The sequence below is a fragment of the Podarcis liolepis genome, assembly GCF_965112155.1.
Source record: "Podarcis liolepis genome assembly, chromosome: 7".
NCBI lineage: Eukaryota > Metazoa > Chordata > Lepidosauria > Squamata > Lacertidae > Podarcis > Podarcis liolepis.
In genome coordinates this window covers 69,611,737-69,638,046 of record NC_139561.1, presented here as the reverse complement: position 1 = coordinate 69,638,046, position 26,310 = coordinate 69,611,737, and the positions used below count along the sequence as shown (strand labels likewise).

The 26,310-nt window shown below is 38.7% G+C and overlaps 1 protein-coding gene across 13 annotated transcripts in view; it reads left to right on the top strand.

Moving 5' to 3' along the window:
* The window catches only part of LOC310710876 (lethal(3)malignant brain tumor-like protein 4), a 58,074-nt gene that overhangs the window by 11,876 nt on the left and 19,888 nt on the right, over positions 1–26,310 (top strand). For 6 of the 13 annotated variants that reach the window (XM_083512142.1, XM_083512141.1, XM_083512139.1 and 3 more), the window contains exons 2-15: positions 6,178–6,331; positions 8,436–8,541; positions 10,527–10,674; positions 11,068–11,122; positions 12,260–12,348; positions 13,940–14,044; positions 14,923–15,058; positions 16,425–16,516; positions 18,118–18,269; positions 20,325–20,401; positions 21,838–21,923; positions 22,827–22,937; positions 25,242–25,356; positions 25,458–25,557. In XM_083512142.1, the coding sequence (XP_083368268.1) occupies positions 6,178–6,331; positions 8,436–8,541; positions 10,527–10,674; positions 11,068–11,122; positions 12,260–12,348; positions 13,940–14,044; positions 14,923–15,058; positions 16,425–16,516; positions 18,118–18,269; positions 20,325–20,401; positions 21,838–21,923; positions 22,827–22,937; positions 25,242–25,356; positions 25,458–25,557 (1,526 nt within the window). Of the gene's footprint in view, positions 1–2,512; positions 2,681–6,177; positions 6,332–8,435; positions 8,542–10,526; positions 10,675–11,067; positions 11,123–12,259; positions 12,349–13,939; positions 14,045–14,922; positions 15,059–16,424; positions 16,517–18,117; positions 18,270–20,324; positions 20,402–21,837; positions 21,924–22,826; positions 22,938–25,241; positions 25,357–25,457; positions 25,558–26,310 lie in introns of all 13 variants that reach the window. The other 7 variants (XM_083512146.1, XM_083512143.1, XM_083512147.1 and 4 more) reach the window with 3 other exon arrangements.

Here is a 26,310-nt window from a genome sequence, read left to right as displayed (position 1 = left end):
GTTACATTTGTTATGGGATATTAGTGTTTTCTAGATAGCTTCTCTTTCTGTTCGCTTGTTACGTTTCCTTGGTAGTGAGAGAGGTTGGGGGCCCAGGGTATGGTTAGTTGGCTGCAATGGGGTTTGTTTGCCTTTGTGAGGCGGGATGGGCTTGTTGGGTCAAGTAAGCCAAATTGATTCGCATGCTGTTGGTGGGTTCTTGTTTGGTTTTGTACATGAAACAGGGGAGCCATACTGGGGTGAAGACATCCTCATCTATTTGTCCCTGTGTCAGGTTCAGATTATTGGTTAGCTTTTCTAGTAAGGCTGTTTCCCACTGGTCCTTGTTCACCCCTGACAGGTCTCTCCAGTATCTGACTGTGAGGCTACTGGCTACTGAGCGTAGCTGGGTTATAAGCTCTCTATAATGTGAGTGTTCACTGTGATATTGGAAGATGTTCAGTAGGGGGTCATTCCATGCCAAATCACCTGGTGCCATGTGCTCTGACGACTCAGATTTTCTTCAAAAAAATTTAATGTGTAGAGATACCTATGAGATAACCTTTTTTATTTTTAAAAGATTTTTTGGTCCAAAATTGGAGAAATTTTAAATTTTTTCCCCATGTTATTTAGGCTAATGCAATTTCTGTGTCAGTTTAGGAAAAAAACCTCCCGTTTCGCTTATTTTTAAACCAATTGGGCTTATTTTGGTATCAAAATAAAGCTAATTTTTGTCTCTTTCAAACTAAGGTATAAAATGGTATTAAGTGCCACAGAAAAGGGTCACCGACCATTCAAAGTGAACTTTAGTCATTTCGTACCTTGGTAGGTTTGATAAGCCATAGCACACAAACCACAACTAACACATGTATCATACTTTTTTTTGTAGAATGGGCTAATCATGAACTTGTTATGTTTTAAAAACAAGAAGGGTGTTTATCTGTGGTTATAAAATACTAAAAAAATAAGTTTTATTAATTATTTAATAAAAACAAAATACATCTCGGAACCCTTGTTCATTTTATTGTGTGAAAAACACTTCTGCAATAATATGGTCAAAGCTATTTTGTTTCCCACACATATAATATGGTCAGTGATGCTGTTTTGGCCACTGTGAGCAATATGACCTTTCTGAATCAGCAAGAAAAAAATGTATTTTATTATTTTACTTTCCAATTACAGGGTAGTTTGACTATGGGAATTCAAGCACTGATAACCTAGACTATTATAATCCACTTGGTGTAAGGGGCTACTCATGAGATTAGTTTAGAAGCTGCAGGTGATACAGAATTCTGAGGCCCAGCTGTTTCAAGGCATTTGCTACCAACTATATTCAAATCTTACTAATAGTATATAAAGCCCTAAGTAACTTGGGGCTGTTGTTGTTTAGTCGTGCCCGACTCTTCGTGACCCCATGGACCAGAGCACGCCAGGCACTCCTGTCTTCCACTGCCTCCTTAAGTACACTTGGGGCTAGTGTACTTAAAATATTTCCTTATATTTCTACCCAATCTACAATCATTTGTTGGTGCCTAGCTGTCCTCAACAAATTATGCATTTAGCATGGGAGCACCAGCATTATAGAACACTCTACCTAACATAATGAAGTCAGCATAGTCAGTAATGAACTTTGAGTGTCAGCTTAAGTCTTGATTATTTCAGCAAGCCTTCTTATGAAAAAGATATATATAGTTTTCATGTCATGATTTATAGTCAGATGAACCATTTTTGTAAACCCATTTCTTTAATGCATTCTGCTTGATTTTGTTATTTTGTTTTGGTTTTAATTGATATTCTCTACACCACATGCATATGTTTTTATATGTGTTTGTGGTACAGAAATGACTTAACAACAACAACAACAACAGTAATAGTAGTACAGGTATAAGGATCTGCTTATACCAAGTCAGACCAACTGTTCAACTATCCCAGCACTGTCACCCTGACAACAATTCCTTATCTAGATAACAGGCAGTGATTTTTTCAGGCCTGCTGCTTGAGAGCCTTTTAACTAGAGATTTGGGAGGGACCGTAGTACAGTGGCAGAGCACAAGGTCCCTGGTACAATCCACAAGTCTCCATTTAGAAAGATGAAATAGCAGGTGATGTGATAGTCGTCTGCCTAGAACTCTGCAGCTAGTCAGAGCAGACAGTGCTAGGCTCAATGAACAAATAGTCTGACTAGTATAAGGCAGCTTCCTGGGTTCTGATACTTCCTCTGAGATGTCACAGGCCTTCTCTCGGCAAAGCCTATGATTTTTCTTTAAGTCATGGCTATTTCCTAAAAAAAATTAAGTATAGAGACCTCTTCTCTCACAATAAGGTAAGAACTGTGCAAATACGCAGGTAGACAGCACACAGTTAAGTCACAAAACACTCTGTTTCTTTTACACCAATTGCTTCAGTGTGAAGATGCACCTTATTGAAGGATGACATTTTTTCATGTTTCAAAGCCTCCCCCCCTCCCTAAAATTGTTCATAAAATGTACACAACTGGCCTGTTGATTCTGTGCCTTTTTGTTTTGTTTTCAAGCCTAGTTTTGTTTCTTAATTTTTTTTAAAAAACCAAAGACTAAGCTGAAAGATGGAACAGAATATATCGGAGAAAAAACCAGCCATCGCCCAGACTGCAGACTTCGATGTAATGGGTGCCTTAGACTGGAAAGACGGCATTGCCACCTTGCCGGGTAGCAACATACAAGTAAGGAAAAAAAATAAGGGATAGGGTAAGCAAAGGCCCTAACTTAGTAAGAGTTACCAAATGTTCTTTTGTCAGGGTAGAGAAAAGACGTGCTGTGAAATGTATTGCCCTCTGGCATTAATTGGAGCTCTGGTGGCAAAAGCAAACTTGAGATGCCATCACCAAACTGAGTTAAATTTTGCTGAGATTTCTGCTTGCCTGCTGATTTAGCTATTTGTTTTTCCTGCTATGCAGTGAATCTGGAGTTTCTGGAAGCAAAATGTCAGTGAAGAAGTATAACTCACTGTTTATGCACCAAAACAGAGAACTAATTTAATATATTTTCAGCCACATTAGTACACTTAGTAAAGATAATACCCTGTTTTAACTAATTTGTGAGACAGAGGAAAGCTCTCTTCTTAGCTGGGACTCCTTGGGTACCAGTACAGTATTAGACTGCAGAATAATAACTGTAGTAGAACAAAACTGCTGCAGGGGAAAAAAGAATTGTGCTACCTTGTCTGGACCTGGTGACATCTAAGCCTCTACCAAGATGGTTCCTTACACACCTGTGCGTTATAAGAAAACTTGGAACCCAAAGCTGGTTGCTGGCAGCCAACAAGAACAACAGAGAATTGCATGGTGACAATAGAAAGGAGAGCAGAAGAAACTGTGGCTGGTTGTGCTGATCAGAGAGGCTGGTCTGAAGACTGGTTTGGCTTGTGGGCCACCTGTTGAGGAACAGGGCCTTAGCTCCAGCTTTTGGGAGGAGAGAATAGCTCAACTTTGCAGTTAATCTGCATCTAATTTGAGAGTTTTAGGCAAATATGGTTTACTGGAATACCTCTTATATATAGACTTTTTCATTACAGATTTATCCCCATCCCACCTGCTAACTGATCTCCATAATGTTATTTATTTATTTTTTAATTAAATGTGTTAGCTGTCTTTTAAAAAATCTCAAAGTGCTATAAACTATTGAAGGATTTAATATCATAAATAGCTTTAAGGATGAAGACCCTGTGAAGTAATAACTGTGTTGCATCATGCGCAGAGGGCATTTTCCTTACCCCTGATCTTTTATTCTCTTTTCCTCTCTTGGATTCTAGTGTGGGCACATAGTCCATGGGGTGTGATTTTAAAGATGGTTTGAATTCTCTCTTTTCAGAAATTGAGAATGGGCAACATTGCAATCAGAAAATTTGTCATTCATTGTTGGTATGATTTTTAAAGATACAAATTACATGCCCCCCAAGAGTAATGTTCTAATAAAATAACCACTACTTCAGCATCAATATGAAAGTCTGCCCAGTATGTCAAATCTAGGCCTGGGTGATATATCAATATATCTCCCAGGACTGGTATGAGGAGCTTCAGTCAGTGGTATATCGCTGGTGGCACTGCCGCTGCTCCTGAGTCTCTCTGCTACCAGTGTCCACTAGAGTTCCTGCCTCCAATGGCACTGCTAGCAGAGGGACTCAGGAGTGGTGGCAGTTTCACCAGCGATATATCGCTGAGTGAGACCGGCATCACACTCTGCCCTCATACAATGCAGAGGGAGAAACTTTCCTTCCCTCTCCATCTTTAAACTGCTCGACTGAGGAGTGTGCACCGGGCTGTTTCAGCTGGGGGGAGGGAACCTTTCCCTTCCCCAGCTGAGCTGCGCAAGAAAACTGCATTGTCCTAGCCCATGAGCGCCTGGGTGAAACTGCCTCAGTTCCCGAGGTAATAGCTGGGGCAGTTTCACCAGGTGCCTTGCTGGCAGAGGCCAGTGCAGCTTGTTTTTCCAACATTGTGGTATATCACCAAACCATGATGTTTGGCTGGTGATACACCACAATGTAAAAAAGCCGATATCGCCCAGCCGTAGTCATATCATCTTGCCTTTAATGACACATAATAACTGTAGTGAACTTCCCATTGTAACCACCTACATTGTGTCTAAAAACACTTGGATCATTCTTTTGTTGCTCTTCCATTTAAAAAGCAACAACATAGTTGTGACAATCTATAATTATTGATCAGCATGTTGGCTGGTTTGCATTTTCTCTCAGTCAAGTAAAAACAATGCTGGATTATCCTCAGATTTGTAAGAATGGCTCAATTTGATTACAAAACAAGTGATAAAATATTTTATTTATAAAATGCTTAAGAAAGCTTAACAAATCTTCACTTGTTTTTCAAGGGTCTTGCATTATAGTCCTGTTTATGTGTTTTAAAATATTGTTCTGCCCTCTGTAATGGGCGAATCTCTAAATACATGGAGATGGAAGTGTACTGTGAGCAGCATCCAGTCAAAAAGAAGCCCTTCTGACATCATTGATTTCAGTTCGATACATGCTTAAATATTTCACACTGAATTCATTGGGATTTAGGGTGATATCCAGCTAAGTCATAAGGGTGCGGGTGGTGCTGTGGGTTAAACCACAGAGCCCAGGGCTTGCTGATCTGAAGGTCGGCAGTTCGATGGGGTGAGCTCCTGTTGCTTGGTCCCTGTTCCTGCCAACCTAGCAATTCGAAAGCACATCAGAGTGCAAGTAGATAAATAGGTACCGCTCTGGTTCACCAGAAGTGGCTTAGTCATGCTGGCCACATGACCCGGAAGCTGTACGCTTGCTCCCTCGGCCAGTAAAGGGAGATGAGTGCCACAACCCCAGAGTTGTCCACGACTGGACCTAATGTTCAGGGGTCCCTTTACCTTTACCAGCGCAGTCATACTTTGAGTAGACCCATTGAAATTGCTTAAGTCCATTGATTTTATTGGGTCTACTCTACTAGCGGATATCAATCTTGGTGTTTACCACTAACTGGATGTACCCTGTCTGTTGAGTATTTTGGTGAATTGTGGCAGATATTGGTTAAGTGCTTACGGGGAACGAATAAACATAAACTGGATGATACAGCAGAAATGTTTACTAGTACCCATGTACCTTCCTCATTTTGAAATTCAAATAATGTACACATCACTTCCCAAACTGTTTAGAGACATTCTCCTTCTAGGTTATAACTGCATGAACCATTTAGGGGGTTGGTGCTCTAGCACTATAGGAAAGTAGGTGTATACCAGTACCAGCTTGATGTGCTGAGACACCCCTCTAAAGCAGCAGATACTGGCAACCATGGTTTTCACTTTTTAGATTTTGATTCTAAGCAGATAACCTTATGAAGGAGTGCTTACTCTCCCTCAAACAGCACTATAGTTTTGAAGATCTTCGACTGTGTATGTAATCATTCCTCATTATATTTTTATATGTTTCATAGGTCTGAATCATGTTTACCGATGATGTCTTTCTGTATGTACATTGAAAGAAATGAGTACTCATTTAATCTGTGTCTGTGCTATACTAATGATGTCCTAGAGATTATTGTCAATGCAGTATTTAATGCATTTTCTTTGCTATCAGTTCCTTTTTACTCCTATCTACCTTGTTTCCTTGTTGACTCTCATATACTGTTTCCTTTCCTTCAAAAGTCTCTTTTGTTACATGTTTACTCCATTCACTTTTTCTTCCCTGCAGTTTCGTTTAACTGAGTTTGGGACACTGGAAATAATTACAGAAGTTGAAGCAAAGGCTACAAAAGCTCTCTCTGCATCATCAATCAATACCAGTTCAGCCCTTAACTTGTCTACCTCTTCTGTGCCCAACACCATAACTGCTTGTGGTACTGAAGGTGAGCCGTAGACTATATAATGGAACAAGAGCATGAAGCCGACATAAAAAAAATTAAAATGCTTCAGTTATGTGTAGCAAGAATGGGTCTTTGTAGTAGCTTGCAATCTGGCGAAACATTTGAACTGCTTGTAATTTTTATTCATTGAGCATTATTTACAGTCACAGTTTATATTTGTCCTTAGGAACAGAAACAGTAAAAAAAGGGCGCCACTTTGAACTTTGAAACATTGTGGTTTCAACCATCAGGACTCCTGTTCTACCACACAGGGGGGCGGGAACTGGAGTGCACAATTTTCCAAATTATGTCTATTGTCCAAGAGCAATCTTGTGGGCAAGACATTGTTTCTGGAACAGGTTTGCTGGCAATGTACCGGTAATTATGGAATGCATTAACAATTCATGTTAGCAATCTTGAATTTTCACTGGAAAAGAGGAGAACATTAGCTAGCAACTTTCTGTTGTTTCTGGTGGTCAGATGCAGTTTCTTATTACTAATTCTTGTTACTTTTACATTTGTAAGACATTGCTAGGACTACTTACTGCTATTAAATTCACACAAGAGGAATAAGTGCACTGTTTGAAAACCATTTAAGCTTATCTAAATTTCTGCAGTGGGGCAGATTCACCTTCCTGACACTGATACTGCTGCTACGTGACACTGATGTCAGGAAGGTGACATTGCTGGACTTCTCTGGCCATTCCTGATACTTAGATTGGCACCATCTAAGTTAACCTGGTTGTATTGTCTCTATGGAGATTATTGAATATACTGCCAAGTTTTGTGATTTTAAACAAGGATTTATGAACAAAAATGAACTCATGCTGTATGATTACTAACTGTGTAATGCTACACATTTCCTCCTAAGCAAACTTTGTACAGTTGGGTACAATTTTCTGTTTTGTCCACATGCTATTGCTGAAGATTTTTGATCCAGAACAGAAGAATGAATCCAACTAAAGTACACATGAAAATATGCTTAGATATAGGCTTTCTTTCTTTATTTATTTTTATCAATAATTTTTTGTTATTTTCTTTAAACATACACATAATTTCGTTATAAAGTCATAGTTGCTTGCATATATTTACTATGTCTACACAAGTTTATTAAAATTTCAAAACAGATACACCTTTATCTGACATCCATGTAGAGAGTTACCGTATTTTCCCATCTATAAGACCCGCCCATGTATAAGACTCTTTTTTGGGACTCCAAATTGAGGAAATGGGGGAATTGCCCCCATGTATAAGACAACCCAAAAAATAATAATAATTTTTTTAAGCTTAATTTTTCAGGAAAATAACCTAGTCTTATACATGGAAAAATACGGTAATTTATATTGTATTCATCATATAGTTAGACCAATCTTTTTTGTTTAAGTAAGTAGATTATTATAAGAGCAACATCATTATCAATTGATAAAATAAAAAATATAAAATTGTCCCCAAAGCCAAAACCAGTAACAACAGGGTGCATATAAACAATCTATATATTAAAATGTCATTTCAATACGCATAGTTAATGACATTTTTAGCTGTTAATTTTTGTTTCTGTTTAGTTACAGCAAATCTGGCTTAAATGTAACCTATTTCTTTCAGACAGAAAATAGATTATTTTAATTACATCACCATATCTTTAAATCACTTTCTTTTATTGAATGTGGCCTTAAGGTATATGTTTAATGAGGTGCCTATAACTCATACTTTTTTGCCACAATACATTTTATTAGCCTATGGTGTTAAGACTCTTCTTGCTGTTTTTGCTGCAGCTAACACAGCTTCCCCCTCTGGAATTTGTCAATATAGATGAAGTTTTGAATTTGTCATTTCATGGGGTAGGTGCCTAGAGGCTTTATACATTTGACAAAATTCAAAACACTATTCTTCTCATCTCTAAAGTTCACCCACAGTTAAAATACCCACAGAGTCTTCATTTGTTTGTTGCTTTGGCTTAAATGGCTTCACAGACTCTTTAAATACCTGGTCCATGGTGTTCAGGAATGTAAAAAGCATTGAAAGAGCTCCATGAAAGTTGTTAGAAGTCCCAAATATTTTTATTTTGAATTAATCAGTGCCTATCATCCTTTTTTTTTTTTTTTTGCAGTGCCCAAGGACAATATTCCCAGATCTGAACTCCAAACCTGTGAAAATAACAGACACCCTGGGGAAATGGACTGCTTTGAGAATTCCCGACAGGAACCTAGAGACAGGTAATGTCTTTGGTCTCCTCTTTTGTTTCATGAAACACAAGTGGAATCTGGATTAATCTATATTTATCTCTGTATTAAAAGAGCAAGTATCAATTTCAGGGTTTTTTAAAAAGATGTTGGAAAACAGGATGGCTGGCTGCTGATGCAGTAACTAAATAGTAAGGCTGCAATGCTACACACTGAGCTGGGAGTCAATACCATTGAACTGAATGAGGTTTACTTCTGAGTGTAGGATTGCAGGGTAAATCACCTTATGAAAGAATGATAGCATTCAAGGTGGAGACTGGCCCCATGTATTGATGAGGCACTGACCAAGACAGATTAAGGGAGGTAGTGGTTTTCTCTTTATCAGCTAACATTATTCAAAAGAGAGAGAAATGCAGTTGTTGTTTTCTCTAAACAGTATTCTTTGATTAAATTTAAAATGTCTAATTATCTTTCAAAACATTTATTTCACCATGACTGAAAGTTAATTCTCAATACTTTATTCAGAAAGGTGGAAAAAACGTATTCAACCTCTGATCATTTAACTGCCCTCTGCATCCCCATCTAATTTCAAAACACTGTAACTATATATAAAGAATACTCCTGTTTGTCTGAAATTCATTTTATGTTGTGATTGCTTTAAATAGATGAGTTATAATACTCAAAAGTTTCATTAATTTGAGTAACTTCTAACTTTAGATAAATTATGTTTTGCCACCTCAGTTGTTTCCCACCATAACTTTCATACACCAGTTTTGCATTTTTAGTAATGCTAAACATTGAAGTAGCCCATAAAAATTGTTAGGATGGTAGCAAACCTGTCATTCAGATGGGGAAGTTATATTCCTGGTTACCTCACAAGACTGCCACAGCAGAAAAATGAATACATATCCAGTTTCCTTATAAAATACAAAATGAAATGAAAACTTATCAAGCAAGCTGTGATAGGAAAACAGTTGGTGGTACGTTTGAAGCATAAGAAGGCCACATTGTAGTATAAAAGTGTACAAGAGTCTTTCTTAAAGGAAATTAGCTCTGATGCTTTCATTGGATCATATTGAATGAAAATGTAAGCATTATTTCAACTTTGCAGTGCTTGTTTTCCTTGATGTGAAATATTCAGTGCTAATATGAATGAAGTTCAACATCAAGAAAACCTGCATGGTTGTGCAGTTGACCTGTGCTTCAAGAGAGGTCACTATTGTACATGATTTTGGTTTCCTGAAGTTTGATTAATTGCTAATTAAATGCCAGTTAGTACTAGCTATTAAAGCTTAAGTCCTGAACATACTTCCTAGGGAGTAAGCCTCATTGGTCATAGTGAGACATGTCTGAGTAAACATGCACAAGATTATGCTGTAAGACATACTGCTGCAGGGGCACTTGCAATCTATCTGTGCAGAACCAGCTCAGGAAGTTAAATAAATATTTGCCTCATGCTATTCAACTATTTAATTTCTTTTCATTATTGTTTTTTTTAATTTATTCATTTAAACATTTGTATCTTGCCTTTCTTTTTGTTTGGATCCACAAGGTACCTTAATAATAATATACAATCAAATAATGAAAATATAGTTAAAGAGCAATATTGCAGAATTAGCATCAGTAAAAGGAATATAACAGAGCCCATTCATTATCCCTTGTCCCAAGTGCCCTTTATAACAACAGTCTTTTAATCTAGTATGTAGACTCTAGTATGTAGTATGTAGAATTCCGCAAAATAGACATTGCTGCTGAAAAAGCCATGTCTTGCGTAGCTACCCACTGAACATCAGATGGAGCAGGGAACCTAGACCCAGGACCTCAGAAGATTATCTATAGAAGCAGGTCGGTTTTCATTGAAGAAGCTGGTCTTTGAAGTATCCTTGCCCCAGACCATTTATACTATATTGCTGTTTAAATCTGCCAGTCCAGATGCTTCACCACTGTTAACGGGAAGGGTAACTTTTTGTAACTTCACATGGATACCTTGCACTTATGTTAGGTTTTGCCTCTTGTAGAGTCTCTAAGGACATCCCAGCTGACTTTGGGAAACAGACAAGTAGCAGCCAGATGTATGAAACAGACAGACCTTCCAAGCGCCTACGAAAAAAGAGGAAGTTGCTTTTGGATTCTGAAGATGAAGAAGAAAATGCAGATGATGATGAGGTATTACAGGTTTAGTTGGAATCATAACCAAGCGACTACACTTGAGTTGGGCAGTGATGTATGTAAATCTCAAAAACTTTTTTGAATTAGAAGCTAATGTTTACATTTTACATTCAGAAAATATCACTCTGGAAAGTTTATAAATATATATTTTTATTTTGTGTGTGTGTGTGTGTGTGTGTGTGTGTGTATCATGGGGGGGGATACACTATATGGCAGGTTATGCTTTCTTGTTTGTTTTTTGCATTTCTACCTTTTTACCAAGGTACCCAAGGTGAGTTACAATTTAAAATACTAAACCTTTTTATTTTTATAAAAGAATGAAAATGTCAATCAGATGTATGAAAACCTCGGTGTATTTTCTTATCATTTAAAAAATATGTCTATTTCTAGGAAAAGAATAAATTGAATTTGAAAAACCGCAAGAATGCTAAACCAGTAAAGCAAGGTAAGCGGAAGGCTTAATGCTGAAAAGCTGCTGTATAGTGGATAATTTTGCAGCCCAGAAGGCTGGGGCTGTAGAACCGATAATATATCTAGAATAGTAGAATTAAGGGTTGTGAGTAACAGTATACCAACTTGCTCAGGTGGCCGCAAAGCATCTGGATCATTCATTCTGGCGTCATCAAACTAGAGTCCCTCCTATGAACAGCAAGCTGAATATGATAAATCCTGTTAAAATAAACACTGGAAGATAAAATTGAAATGAAACTGATAACGATTGATGGGCTCTTAAGGATCATCTTAAATTAAATTACATCCTCAAATATTGTTCATCTTTTGAATTAATTTGTTGAACGCTTTTACTAAAGTCAGAGCTGGAGACATTTACAGCACACTTAATTAAGTGGAACTTGGTAAATATGTATAAGATTGCCGCCTGTTCATATTCCTCACGATCTGTCGGCTGGCCATTTAATTTCTTTTAGATTTGCTTTATTGCTGCTAATGGTTGCTCATCTTTTCCTGTAAACAATATATTTTGAAGGACTATGGGAATTTGTTGTTTTGTACTGATCAGTAAGGGTCTGTTTGACGAGTGCACCATTTACAGCTATCTAGAAACAAGAAAACCATATTTAAATAGCATTAAAAGTCTGCCTCAGATATTTACAACACAGAAAATATTTTGAAATTTATGAACAGACATTACAAAAAACACACCAATTCTGAGTATTTCCCGCCCCCTGTTTCATTTAGAACTATTATATATGGTTATTTTTTTCTCTTGCTGTGTTTTTGTATAAATAACTGTAAATGCGTAAATAATTAATTGTATGTGGTATGTTTGTAATTTTTAAAAAAGCAACACCAGAAACCAGATCCTTCCTGCAATTAGTTTTATTCATTTCTTAAATAGTAGATAGTTTTGCTTGTTTTAGTTCCCTAATATATATTCTAGTAAGGGGAAGTTGATAGCATTAGAATTGTTGGACTGTACTTGAAAGCTGCTATCCATCTATTGTAGAATAAACGGCTTACCTTTGGATACCCAATGTGGCAAATAGAAGCACATGCATGTGTATCTCTGCTTCAATGCTTTGCCCTGCAGAAATAATTTCCCTCTCATTCTTTCTTTGCTCAGTTACTCCTGGAAAGAAGCATGTGTGGAACTGGCTGTCATACTTAGAAGAAGAAAAAATGGCACCTGCTCCACTGAAACTCTTCAAAGAGGTTGACAGCTCTTGGATAATTTATTTATTCGTGTGAATATTTAATGACTTTGTGCATTTGGTTAACAGAATTGGGGGGGGGGGCTGGTGTTGTTTTGGCATGTGCTGTGGTGCGTACAGGAGAAATAGAGTTTTCACCTTGTCAAACCAGCCTAGAGTTCTTGCACACAAAAGAGTTCTCCTACAGAGACGAACCAGACAGGGTTGACTTCCTTTATTTTGTGCTGCTGCAACACAGACTAAAGAGCTAGATTTACTGGTGGTGTTGTGTTGGCTAGCTGGCTGGCTGGCTGGGTAGTTACATCTTGTCTGAAGGGTGCTTCCTAAAATTCCATAATATCCTAAAATTAATTGAGAAGCAGTCTGCACAAAAATGTACACCCAAAGTTACGACTCTCTTTATGTCAAAACTTGAAACTTTGTTCTTGGTTGATGCTTACAAAAGTCAGAAGAAGCTACTCAGTTCAGGTATCACACCAAGTCACAATTCAGATGTCAGACCAAGTCAGTTTTGTGCTCATGATAGTTTAGAACTAAACCAATGGATTCAGTTTCCAAAGGTTTAACAGTCAAACCATGGTGTACATCAGGGTGGGGAACCTTTTTGACTGCATGGGCCAGACCCTTATCAGGATGCCTTTGGTGGGTGGGCTGTCTATTGAATGGAAGCCACTTCTGTTTCCTTGAGCAAGGTGTGCTCCTACTGCCCATCATCTTAACATTAGGTATAGGGCATGACTTCCCCCAAGTGGCTTTGTGGGCCAAATGAGGAAGCCTGGCATGCCAAGTTTGGCCCGCAGGCCAGAGATTCCCAATCCTAGTCTACAGACAGTTTTTGTCTGCTTTTGTTTTCCTATCTGCTCAGCACTTAGCTCCTTAAGTTCATTTCTCTCTCCATAGAACAGCAGCCTCTGGAGGTGAAGTGATGGCCATTACCATGGTTTGTCAGTTCTGATATCATTCTGACTATAGCTCAAAAAATGGCTTGCAAATTAATTTCAAACCATGGTTTCCAATTCTTGTTTGCTGACTGATCACAAGCCATGGTTTTTCATTTCAGAGTTAGCTTAACTATAGTCAACTGATGTCTGAACTGAGCACAGAAGCTGCTTGTCTGATGTGGCAGAAACACAATATTAGCTTTCTAGTAGTGACAGTGCTGCCAGTTGCCAGGAGATGAAGGGGTGGGAAGGTCAAGGTCGTGTGGGTGCACCAGCAGACCTAATCCAGTGTTCTCACTGTTGCACCCACTATGCCTTGACCTCCCCACTGCCTCACCCCACTCCATCATGGTAAGTGACAGTGACGCTACTGCCAAAAGTTAGCATTGCTGCTCTGTCCCACTGGGCAAGCCATTTCTGATGAATCACAGTCTTCAAATCAATATATTTGTGAATATAATTTTGATATAGATGTTATTCACCTTCCATCTCTCAGTGTAAAACAAGTACAGAGTTACCTCCATTAGAGAAAACAGATTACACTAAATAACTAGAGTTCATTTCCTTATTTTCCCCATAGAGTATTAACACTGCAACAAGAAAGTCTTCGTTGAAATGTAAAATGTTTTTCCTCCATTATTTCCACTGCAGTCCCAGTCCTTTCCACAAAACAAAAATGGATTTAAAGTTGGAATGAAGCTAGAGGGCCTAGATCCTGAACACCCATCCTTATTTTGTGTTCTTTCTGTTGCAGAGGTATTTGCCTTTCTTTGTATTGAAATCAACAGTATTAACTTATTTTCTGAATAATAAGGGGGAGGGGAAAATAGACAGACAGAGGGAAGGTCTCTAAGGCATGCCCTGGATTAGTGAGTTAAAACGATGTCTAAAGATAATGCTTCACATTCTATTTAATTAAAAATATCTTCTGCCTTGATTTTGTTATTTTAAATTAAACAACTTTAATGGTTTTAAAGTCAGAAACAGATCCTGCCAGACTCAAAGGGTATTTTCAGGTACTGTAAACAAGACAATCTTTAATGTGTGTGTGTGTGTGTGTGTGTGTGTTTGTGTTTCCTTGGGTGTTTACTTGGGTGTTTACTTGAATTACTGTATTTTTCCGTCTATAAGATGCCCCCATGTATAAGATGCCTGCTATTTTTGTGGCAACAACCAATTGCTAGTCCACCCTCGGCACTATCTGTGTATAAAACGCCCCCGTAATTTTTGACATTATTTTTTAGGAAAAAAACCTGGTTTTATACACAGAAAAATATGGTAATTTTGAGGCCTGAATAAATGCCTACACGTGTGCAAAATGGATCTCCTGGTAGGTGGGTAGGTGGGTGGGAGTGAGTGAGAGAGAGAGAGACTCAACATCAGTGTGACTGGACACTGCAGTGTAGAGACTTGAGTTCCACTGTGACAATAAGCATAAAACAGATTTCGTGGAGGAGTCCCTACAACTATAGATAGTAATTTTTTAAAGAGAGCATTTCTATCTTTTGCCAAAGATTATAAGGAGATGGAATCAATCCAGAGTTAAGTTTAAAAAACAAACCCAAACAAACAAAAAACCCTAAGGTTCATTTGACTTGTGAAAAGGATAACTTTGAGTTGCTTCATGCTTACAGGTGCAAGGGTACAGAGTGAGATTGCATTTCGATGGTTATTCTGAGTGTTATGACATCTGGGTTAATGCGGATTCTCCAGAAATCCACCCTGTTGGATGGTGTGAAAAAACAGGTCACAAGCTGCTTCCTCCTAAAGGTACATGAACTTATTTTTTTGTTCAAACAAGTGCATTTGGATGTAATGCTAAGCCACATTTTAGCACCTTGGGAACACACATGGATAAGCTTCAAGCTTTTATGCTCCCATCTCAATGGGGGTGGGGGTGTTTGAACAGAAAGTTAAAGGCATCCAGTTCCTGATTTGAGTTTGTTGTAACATCCACACTTGGAACTCTTCTTAGTTTATTTTTTAAAAAATGTTATTTATTGAAAAAAGATTTTTTTAAAATCACAGAGGAAAAAGAAAAACAAAATTACAAAAAAGACAATAACAGAAATAAAAAAATAAAAAATAAAACCATCCTTTTCAAATTCTCCACTTTCTGTACCTTCTTTCCCTGACCTCCTCCTCCTCCCGTCTCTTGTATCTTGATTAATGGAACTCTTCTTAGTTTAAACGTAGGTTTGCTGAATCAAACCTAGGTTGTTTAATTTACTATTGTGTGTCATTTCATATAAATTGTAGTTAGTTCAAACATGGATGTGGATGCTTCCAGTCTCCTTGCCAGAGGAGGGGGAAGTGAGGAGGGAGCTTGCAAACTCATGGCTCGCCTGTGCTCATTCTGATAGCACTAAAGTTAACATTGTTAAAAATGGGAAGAAGTAATTGAAATCTAAACCAATAAGTAGCCACTTCATAAAGTAGAAATGGGTACATATTAAATATAACATTTGCACCTACCTTTGCTTGCTTGCCTTTACTTGTTTGAGTAAAAGATATTAATATTTGTAAATAGCTTGTCAGGAAGGCAGTGCATAAGTGCAATAAATAATAAAATGAATAAATAATAATATGTGAGATGTTGTGACACCGTTTGCCCACCCTGTGTACAGCATGGAAATAAGCTGCTGAAGCAGTGTATTGTTTGCAGTGGATCATGTGTGGTAAACCTTAGAAGACAGAAATCTTACCGGACAGAAGAGAGTGCATTCACTTTTGCTGTAGTTTATGAAGCAGGTTTTTTTATAAGAAAAAAGACAAACTTTTTTTGATGGAGCCAAGTAATGGAAAACGTAAAATAATGAGAACTTCTTTCAGTAATGTGCAATGTAGCAAATGTATTCACTACTTTTTCCCCCTATTAATGTGTTTCCTAGAGACTTCTGAAGTTTCAGATTAATGATTAACAACTGCAATAATGTATTTAAAAGACAGAAGAAAGTGAGAGATATGTTAACTGAAGCCTGTAACTCCTGCCTATTTCACAGGGGCAGCTATTATGCAAAGTTCACATTCTTCCCACATCATTTCTATTTCTGAAAAACCAATCTGAATGTAGCAGCAGCCACTGTATAAAACAATACTTTTATCTCCCTCCATCCCTCCCTCTCTCTCTCTCTAGGTTACAAGGAAGGGGAATTTAATTGGACATCATATTTGAAGAACTGCAAAGCTCAAGCTGCCTCCAAAGCTCTTTTCAGAGCCCTGAGCACAGTAAGAGGCAGTACTGATGTTTTAGTCTTTTAAATTCCAGCCATTTCTAAAGCTTCAGCCAGGATATTATTGTGCCTTTTTCAAATGCTTGGAACAGAGGCTGAATTCCTAAGAAACAGGGGAATATCAGGTGTCAAATGGGAAGCCTATTTAATTTCTCACATTACATTTAGTAAACAGAGTTCATTGTCTGGCTTTTTATTTATGTGCACGCGGCAGACAACTATCCAAGCAAAGAAACAATTCTATTATCTGACTACTTACTAGGTGATTTGGCACAGACTGGATTGTATTTTGTCATATTTCTCTGGCATTGGCTACATTTTACCAGAATACCAGAACTTGCTCAGTCCTTGACGGGAAAATATTTGTTATACGTGTACTTACATCAAACACATTTCTGCTCATTTGAATAAATGCATTCATCTTCCCCATCTCCAGCATTTTTAAAATAGCTTTAGTTTGCTTCCCGTTCCACTCTGTCAAGTATCCTTGCTTGTACATTTGCATAGCACCTTGTCCAATCTGTAGCCTGGCAATGGTTGTCAAATTGTGTTGATTTCAATGAATGAGAAGGCTCTTTGTAACTCTTCCATGCAGGGGTAGCCTTGTGGAGAAAGTAAGATCTGTTCCAGCTTTTCTTTGAATACAAGAGCCACTTCCCAGCAGCATTTTACATAGTCATATAATTGTAGGGTTGGAAGGGATCCAAAGGGTCATCTAGTCCAACCCCTGCAATGCAGGAATCACAGCCAAAGAATCCATGACAGATGGCCATTCAAGCTCTGTTTAAAAACCTCCACTGGAGAGTCCACAACCTTCCGAAATTATCCGTTCCACTGTCAAAGAACAAGCAACCCATTTTTCAGCCAAGAATTGTGCCAGGAAGCAGTAACTGTATTTGTGGATAAACTAGCCTAGACATTATTTCTTTCACATGATTGTGTCTGCAGGGCCACTCTATATGGAAACGTTTCATATATTTGAACAAGGTCAGGATCTTTAGGTTTCAGTCTGAGTGATCCCCCTCTATTTATGGGGAACATCTGCTGTATGTCAGAGGATTTGTCCAGTAATGTGCCAGAACTTGCTGTTACCATAGTAGAATTGTCATAGGATTCAGCCTCTAGCTCTAGCTAGAGCATTTGCATTCTGCTGTCTTGATGTCATAGCGGATTATAGTTTAGAGGAGGGAGAAGAGGTTTGGATCTAAAGGTTCTCCTCCTCTGGATGAAGGAATCCTATCGGAGAAAGGGAAAATTCAGAATGCAAACCATTCCCACACATGTACTGCCAAGTTCGGTCTTTAATATGTCCAGTTAGAACAAACTCAGGAACTATGCCTGGGAAGGATTTCTACCTGAAACCTCTTTAGAAGGATAAATTTATTCAGCTGCTAGATTAACCTGCTAGTTTGACCTGGTATAGTTTGTTTTTTGATGAGACTTTCCCATATCTAACAAATTCTGGTCTTTAATGTCCACTGGAAGGTGTGATTTTTTTTAAAAAAATGCTTTATTAGCATTCATTATACTAATGAAGCTGTAATTTCAATAATTTAGCGAACTGCAATGTTTTCTCAATTTCCTCCTGTTCCTTAGCCAGTCACGCCTTCTGGTTTTCGAGTGGGAATGAAGTTGGAGGCCGTAGACAAAAAGAATCCTTCTTTAATGTGTGTAGCAACCATTGCAGACATGTTGGATAATCGGCTGCTAATTCATTTTGACAACTGGGGTGAAAGTTATGACTACTGGTAAGTAAAGAAATATCTCCTCTGTTCATGCAACTATGGTATTGCTTGACATTGCCTAGATAGAGAATGAATTTGAGTTCGGATGAGGGGGGCGCTAGTTCTGCATTTTGAGTCAGGCTCCAGTTCTGAATTTAGATTCATCAGGTCTTACTCACTTCCTGAATTTCTTAAGCTGTCTTAAACACACTTACATTTCATTTAGTGCACCTTACCTCCGAGTGAATATGTTTGGGCCCAGTTGTTTGCTTGTGACATTGTCAAAACTTGTAGAACGGTGTACAGATCACATCTTTTGGAAAATCTAGGGGGGAAATACTCTTTTACTTGCAAACTTATGCATGCTTACCATTTGTCATTATGATTTAATTAGTTATTTTAGAGGTATGTGTATGTATATGTATATATAACTATAGATAGGTATATTGTTGCAATTTGAGCCACCCTGGGAGTCCTGTAAAGGACCAAAACCCAGAATATAACTGAATAAAATTTAACATTTAAGTTTTTCTAGCTAGGTCTTAGCTAGTAGAAAAGGATTATACAACCTGCCTTAGGGTCTACATATGTCTGGAACGTTCTCTTTTTGTTTTGTAACACAATTTTCATTCATTTTCATCTTTAAACTGTTTAACATGGTTGCATCGAGAAATATCTTTGTTAACATTAGAGCATATGACATGCAACAATTACATAAAATTAAAAATTAAGCAATAAAGATACTGGGAACTTCTGAAGGTGCTAGTCTAGAACCTCTAAAGCAATGTTCCCCAACCTTGGGCCTCCAGCTGTTTTTGGACTACAATTCCCATCATCCTTGACCACTGGTCTTGCTAGCGAGGGATGATGGGAGTTGTAGTCCAAAAACAGCTGGAGGCCCAAGGTTGGGGAACACTGGTCTGAAGGGCAGGCTGCCCTACAGCATAAGAATCATTGGCTTATCCCTTCCCATGCCTGCTGATTTCTCCATGAAAATAAAATCCCACACCACAGCTGTATTTAGCTCAGTTTCTCTCTGCCTTGTTTCTGACACCAGAAATACACCCAAATGGAGGATAGAAGGTTGCAGGAGACATTAGGAGGGGAGAATTGACAAGTATGTGAAAGGTTAAGCACTCTTTTCTCACATTCACCAATGCTTAACTACACATGTTTCTCATGCCCCTTCATTCACATTACTTTAGCAATTGTGGGTTGGGAATGTTCCAAGTTAGGGTGGAACTACACATCAAGGTTTAGGAGATTAGGGAATAGTTGACAGGTGAAAAGGATAGATTGATTGTTCCATGCAGTGAACTGCTACCCACTGAAGGACATCCAATCTATTCTCATTTCTGAACCTTCTTTCTCACTGTATGCAAATTTTAAGTCTTTTGCAACCTTGATTACTAGAAGCATGCTTGGAGAAAAAGAAAGAGCACTGAGAATCCCAGCATATCAAATTATGCTGCACATACTAGGTTCCTTAAAAAAAAAAAAATACATCCTGACTTTCTTCCAAGTGGAACTCAAGGCAGGTTCTCAGCACAAGTGTAAATGCTTTGTAGATCAATGCAAATATATACAGTGGCCGCTCACACAACAGTCACACCAAGAGAGGAGAGAAGGCAAAAAGAAAAGAAAAAGAATACAGGGGAAAGCTATTTAAAAAGGCCCGGAACGAAGTCTGAGAACCAAGCCTTCACTGACCACAGACAGAGTCAGTCTGGTTAGAGGGATGACTCAATGGAAAGCAAGCATAGGGTCTGACTGATCCCTCCAGTAGGAGGCATCAACTTATTTTAGAAATGTCTTTCACCGGGATCTTCAAACGGAAATCCACATTTTTCCTGCCTTCCAAGCACTAGGAGGGATTATAACCCACTTGATACCTTCTTATGTTGAATAAGAAAAAAACCCTTCACAGTAAGTTCCAGTGTTTTGGTCTTCTTGAAGACATAGTTTTATGACTTTTAAAGCAAGTGGCTTCCATGTATGATCAGGTTCAGCAAAGAAACATCAGATTCATTCTTTCATGTACTGGCTGTGACTGGAACTAGTTCTCTCTGTTTGATCCAGGTGTGATGCTAGTAGCCCTTATATTCGACCTGTTGGTTACTGTCAAGAAACTGGAACTCCCCTTACAACACCAGCTGGTATGTTGAAAGTTCACAAGTCCCTGTTGCATTCTAAACATTTGCAAGATGTGATCTGCTCTATATGATTCAGATGTGTATGAGGTCTGTTCTGGTTTCTCCTCTCCAATTAATTCTGCTAGATTTGTAGAATGGGAGACACCCCCCCCCCGCCCTGCCCAAGAGGATGGTCATATCCCAGTTCCATTATGATAAGGGTAACTGCATGCTGGTGCTGGGTCACAAAATAGGGTCTTTGTTGACAACATGATGTATTGATGCTGGCTTAACAGTAGGGGGGTTCCTAACAACTCTCAGCACCCTTGGCAGAGTACAGTTCCCAGGAGTCTTTTGTGGGAGGCCATGACTCTTTAAAGTGGTATGATATGGCTTTAGACATAAAGTGCAGATGGAGCCCTAGATAGGAGTTGGGATGGGAAAGGAGAATTGAGAGCAAAAAGGCCTTGCTTAAAAGCTCAAAGGATCTCCACAGTGGGCTGGGGGATCTTGCTGGTGTTATTACGGCTGACTGAGGTGGCTGAAAACAGTGTGTCACACACTGCTTCAGGGAGGAACAACTGTAGATTCGGGCCATTTGTCGTGGATAGTTTAGTTTAGATTCCTGCATTGCGGGGGGGGGGGGATTGGACTAGATGACCCTCAGGACCCCTTCCAACTCTACTGTTCTATGATGTCTGGAGGGCAGCTCATAACGTTCACTTAAATCACCAAGTCCATTTTTGGCCAATCTCTAAAGATGTGGAATTTCAACTTATAAGTTTTAGAGGTAATAAAGGTGCTTTAAAAGCCACTTTACATACAGAAAATGCAGTAAAATTAACTTTAAAATGAAAATGAAAATGAAAACTAATGTAGTTATCATTATGATGTGGACCCATTTAGTGAATTTTCTGAGATTGCAAGAGTTATGGATGCTGTACTAGTTTCTACGTATTATAGATTCCATACCAAAATCTTTGAGCTTGTTTAGGCTTGCACAATTACTCCTTCCCTCACACTTTCCCTAACTACTACTTTTGTGCCAAACCATAGTTTGCTTTTGCACAAACACTGGTAACCTCTGGTTTGTGCTTATCCTCCAGACCAGAATTAAAAGCCAGGATAAAAGTTTGCAATGTTTTGGGAGGGCAAGAACAAGCTATCATTTGTTCATTTCAGATATGATGACAAGCTATGATTTTCCATGAAAGGGAAGGTATTGCAGTGCACATATGAAGGAGAGAGCAGCTCGTACACCAATTGATGAAGCAGCATAGATCTAAAACAAGCCTAGGCACATAACCTGAAGTGGAAGCTTACACTATATAAACATTTTTAAAAGTGGTTTAATTTCTGATTTCAGTTCCCTTGCATAACAATGTATTGTTTGGTTAATGTACACTTCCTATCACTTACAGTTGTAGTTAAAGTGATAATATTTCTAAACCTCTCTGCAGAATACAAGGATTTCAAAAGCTTCTCATGGGAGAAATACTTGGAGGAAACTGGTTCTCAGGCAGCCCCAGCAAGAGCTTTTAAACTGGTTGGTCAACATCTTATCTAGTTTTATACTGGTGAATCACAACATTAAAAGCTATGGTTTTACTTTTGTACAGCTCTTAGTTATAGGTGGATGATTAGGATGATGATGGTTGCTGTTGCTGCTATTTTATTATAATTATGGTATTTGTGGAATGTTGGGTGCAAGGCAAATTAGAAATCATGTTCTAGATAAAGTAAGTGGGTTACATGAAATGCTTTAAGGTAGCAGTATTTTTTTAAAAAAGCTGGTAAATGGCACTGGCTTTTTGAATTTTATGAACATAAGAAGAGCCTGCAGGATCAGACCACTGGCCCATCTAGTCCAACATCCTGTTTTCACAGTGACAAATCAGATACCTGTGGGAAGCATGTTTGCAACAGCATTCTGCCTACCTGTGATTCCCAGTAACTGGTATTCAGGGAATTCAGATATTGTATTACTTATATGATGTTAGCCACTCTGAGCCCAGCTCCGGCCAGGGAGGGTGGGGTACAAATAAAATTTATTTATTTATTTATTATAGTGGAGGTAGAACAGGGCCGTCATGGTTAGTGGCGCAGCAGCAGGAGGAGGCCCCATTAGCTAAAGTGGTGCTTCAGGTTAAGAACAGTTTCAGGTTAAGTACGAACCTCCAGAACTAATTAAGTACTTAACCCAAGGTACCACTGTAACTACAAGTTAGTTCAGATGTAAGAAATTGTGGTTAGTTAAACCAGAAAGCAACTTCTTCCAGAGACACTCTGCATGCACTGAGGAAGCTGCTGATGGTGCTGCCCAAGCAATCTTACTTTTTTAATGCTAGGCTGTGGTTTATCATTACGTCCAGACTGCACCTTTAAATTATATATGGCTCACCTTACTCTCAGTAATGCTTGACTGCATTTGCAATGTGTTCCTTTACAGCGCCCAGCTCATGGATTCCAGCCTAACATGAAACTAGAAGCTGTAGACAAGAGAAATCCCATGTTAATTAGAGTGGCAACCATAATTGAAAAAGATGACCATCGTGTCAAGGTATGTGCATTCAAATAAGCCATGGTCCTACTCTAAGATTATGAAAAGAATATTGCATTTGAGCTTTCAAGAAAGAAAGCATATTCAGCAGTAATATGACAGCTTGATCTTAGTCCCCCCATGAATTGCAATGCTCCTGCTCACTATTGCTGGATGCTATTGTAATGCCACTTATTCTGGAATGACATTTCTGAATTGATTTTTCTTCCCCTTGAGCAATTCTCTGTATGAATCTAACATAAATTTGCCATGTTAGAGCTCTCATACCTTGAGGGTGACTTGCAATACGAACCTCAACATCAGGTTAACCTCATTTTTTTTAAATGCTGAACGCCTCCACTCACCATCCTGTAATGAGTACATAAACACATCAACTTTGCATTCAACTCATTGTATAAAATGGAGGTTTGTCAGATACAAAGATTGAAAATCTCCCTCAGTTCACAGAATAGGTGAAGCAGCAGCAGATTTTTCTCAAGTGCTCCTTAGTGGGCTCCTTCAGTTTTTATTTATCAGAATTGGATTTAGGCTATAAGAGCCCTCTTGCAAGGTCAAAGCAATGATGCTTATAGACCAGCATTCTGCCTCTGAAAGTGCCTAATTCAAGATGCTCTAGAGCAAGCATATAAGAGACTAAACTGGAGACTAAGAGTCTCCAGTTGAGCACCTACTGTGGTTTCCTTAATAACTATTGATATGCCTGTTGACTATACATTTGTAATTTTCCATTGTTGGATATCCACAGTAATGCTATTCTGTTTATGTGTCAATAAGGTTCTTCTAGTTCTAATGCTATAGATTTTGTTATGGGTAAACATTCATTAGAAGTCAAAAGTGATGCCATAAACTGATATCGGAACCAGCAACTTAAATTTACCTAAGAATACTACACAGAATATTTTACCCAGAATATTATTTTTAACCCAGGAAACTTAGCTTTACTGGGCAGTTTGGGTGGTCCCCCCCCCTACTTGGCTCACTGGCTCCAGAAGGCCGTTATTGGGGAGCATTGTTTGACTCCATGAGTTTTCCAGTATGGAGTCCTGCAGGGGTCAGTCCCGTCCCTCATGTTGTTTAACATCTAAGTGGGGTCCTAAATAGTTTTGGAGTGTGTAAGCAGTATGCTGATGATGTACAGCTCTATTTCTTCTTTTCATCTTCTGCAAGGGAGGCAGTGGACATGCTGAATCAGTGCTTGGTTAAGACTGGATGAGAGCAAATAAACTGAAACTTAATCCAGGGAAGACAGGTGCTGTTAAGTGGGTGCTTCCTCTGTCTGGCTGAGTGGTGTGCAACCTGCTCTAGATGGGATCACACTCCTGAAAGAGCACATTCATAGTTTGGAAGTTGTATTGGTTGCATTGCTGTCACTTGAGACACAGGTTGCCTCAGTGGCATGGCGTTCCTTCCTCCAGCTTAGGCTGGTGGCCTAACTATGACCCTGTCTGGACAGGGATAACATGGCCACAGTAATCTATGCTCTGGTAACCTCAGGATTGGACTATTGCAATGCATTTTAAAAGAGTCTGCCCGTGACATTTTATTTACTGGCTTTGTTTGTGTATTTATTAACTACAGGTGTATATTGCCTTTTTACACATATCTTCTCAAAGCAGTTTACATACTGTTTTAAATTCTGTACATAAAATGATAAAACAGTTTCAGAAATGATTCAAAAGCAATTCAGACATATCCATGGAGCACAGTGGCTACTAGTCCTGATGGTTATAGCAACCTCCAAGTTCAGAGGCAGTATGCTGCTGAATACCAGCTGCTGGGGAGCAACAACAAAAGAGGGCTTCTGCCTTCATTTTCTGCTTGTGGACTTCCAGAGGCTCCAGTAGGAAACAGAATTGTAGACTAGCTGTACCAAAGGTATGATTCAGCAGGGCTCTTATGTTCAAAAAGCACACATCCAGGTAAATCCCTGGTTGGGGGAGAGTTTCACTTTTGTCTAAAGTAAAACTAAGGAAGATCAAAAGACTCTCCAGGGAATGTATTCCACAGCTCCAGAGCCACAACCAAAAAGATTCTGCTCCTGTTAGAAGCTCTTAGAGTTGTTACAAGAAACATTATCTTATGATACTGAAAATGAAATAAAGAGAGATGATGAAGCTGTTAAGAGGTATGGATATGAACATGCATAGAAGAATAAATAGACTATGTACGTAAATGTAGAAGAAAAGATGATGTCTATCTGTAAATTGTAAAATACAATTAAAATTAATTTTAAAAGGAAAACAAGAAACATCATCTTATAACTTTCATTCTTTCTTCCTCCAATATGGGTTTCCTCCTCTTTAGATACACTTTGATGGCTGGGACCACAGTTTTGATTTTTGGGTTGATGCTGACAGTCCAGACATTCACCCCATGGGCTGGTGTGCAAAAACTGGACATGCCTTGCAACTCCCACCAGGTGAGACAAAGAATAATGTTGTAGTTTCTTTCTCCCCTCCTTACCTAATTATTTAAAACAAGACTTTGAAATCTATTCCTGAACAAGTTTTGTTTTTCTAGGGACTGCGGACCCATCAGGGGCAGTAGGACAGGGATGCCCTACTCCTGGTTGTCAGGGATTGGGTCATGTCAGGGGACCCAGATATGGAACGCATTACACGTACGTGTGCCCAAGAGTTATGGGGTAATTGCCAGCAGATTGTAGGGCAATATGTATCAGTTGCCCAGCACCTGTTTATCAAGTAATGCAGCTTCAGTGAACTACAAATATGAATGCGTGTCTCAGTTATAAAATGCTGTGCTTCTAGCTCCCTCTTGTGCTTTGTATTTGGCTTCACTGACAAGCTTTATACTGACACCACAGAAAAGTAGCATCAGAACTTGGCTATACATATTACAGCTACTCACATGAAAGAGGCAGCTCTAGCTGTTTAGAATCTCATGGGTTCATTCCCAAAACTTTGCCAGCAAGAAGGGAAAGTTGGAGTGGCTTGAAGAGGTGTCCTTGAACATTCTCAACCCACCCAGGAGAAAGTTGAGACAAAGGAGCAAAGAACAGCTCCTTAGCTTGGGAAACAATTTGTGTTTCATAGTTGGCTGTGTGTGTGTGTGTGTGTGTGTGTGCGTGTGTGTGTTTAGGATTTCCAGTGTTTGTTAGGCAAAACTCCATTAAATTGCTTTTCCCCAATAAACTCTGTAAGATTTAAAAATTAATAAGGCAAAGTCAGTAAGGCAAAGGCAGGACTCCCTCTTTTAAGCAAGGAGCTGTTTCTACTACTTTGACTCATTGACACTCTCATAAGTCTTTCTAAACATGAAACTAAAACCAAGCTGTGCAATGGGATTCTTGTCATTAAAATAGCTGACTGCAGATATAGGCTCTGCCTATATACATGTTACACAACCCAGGTGC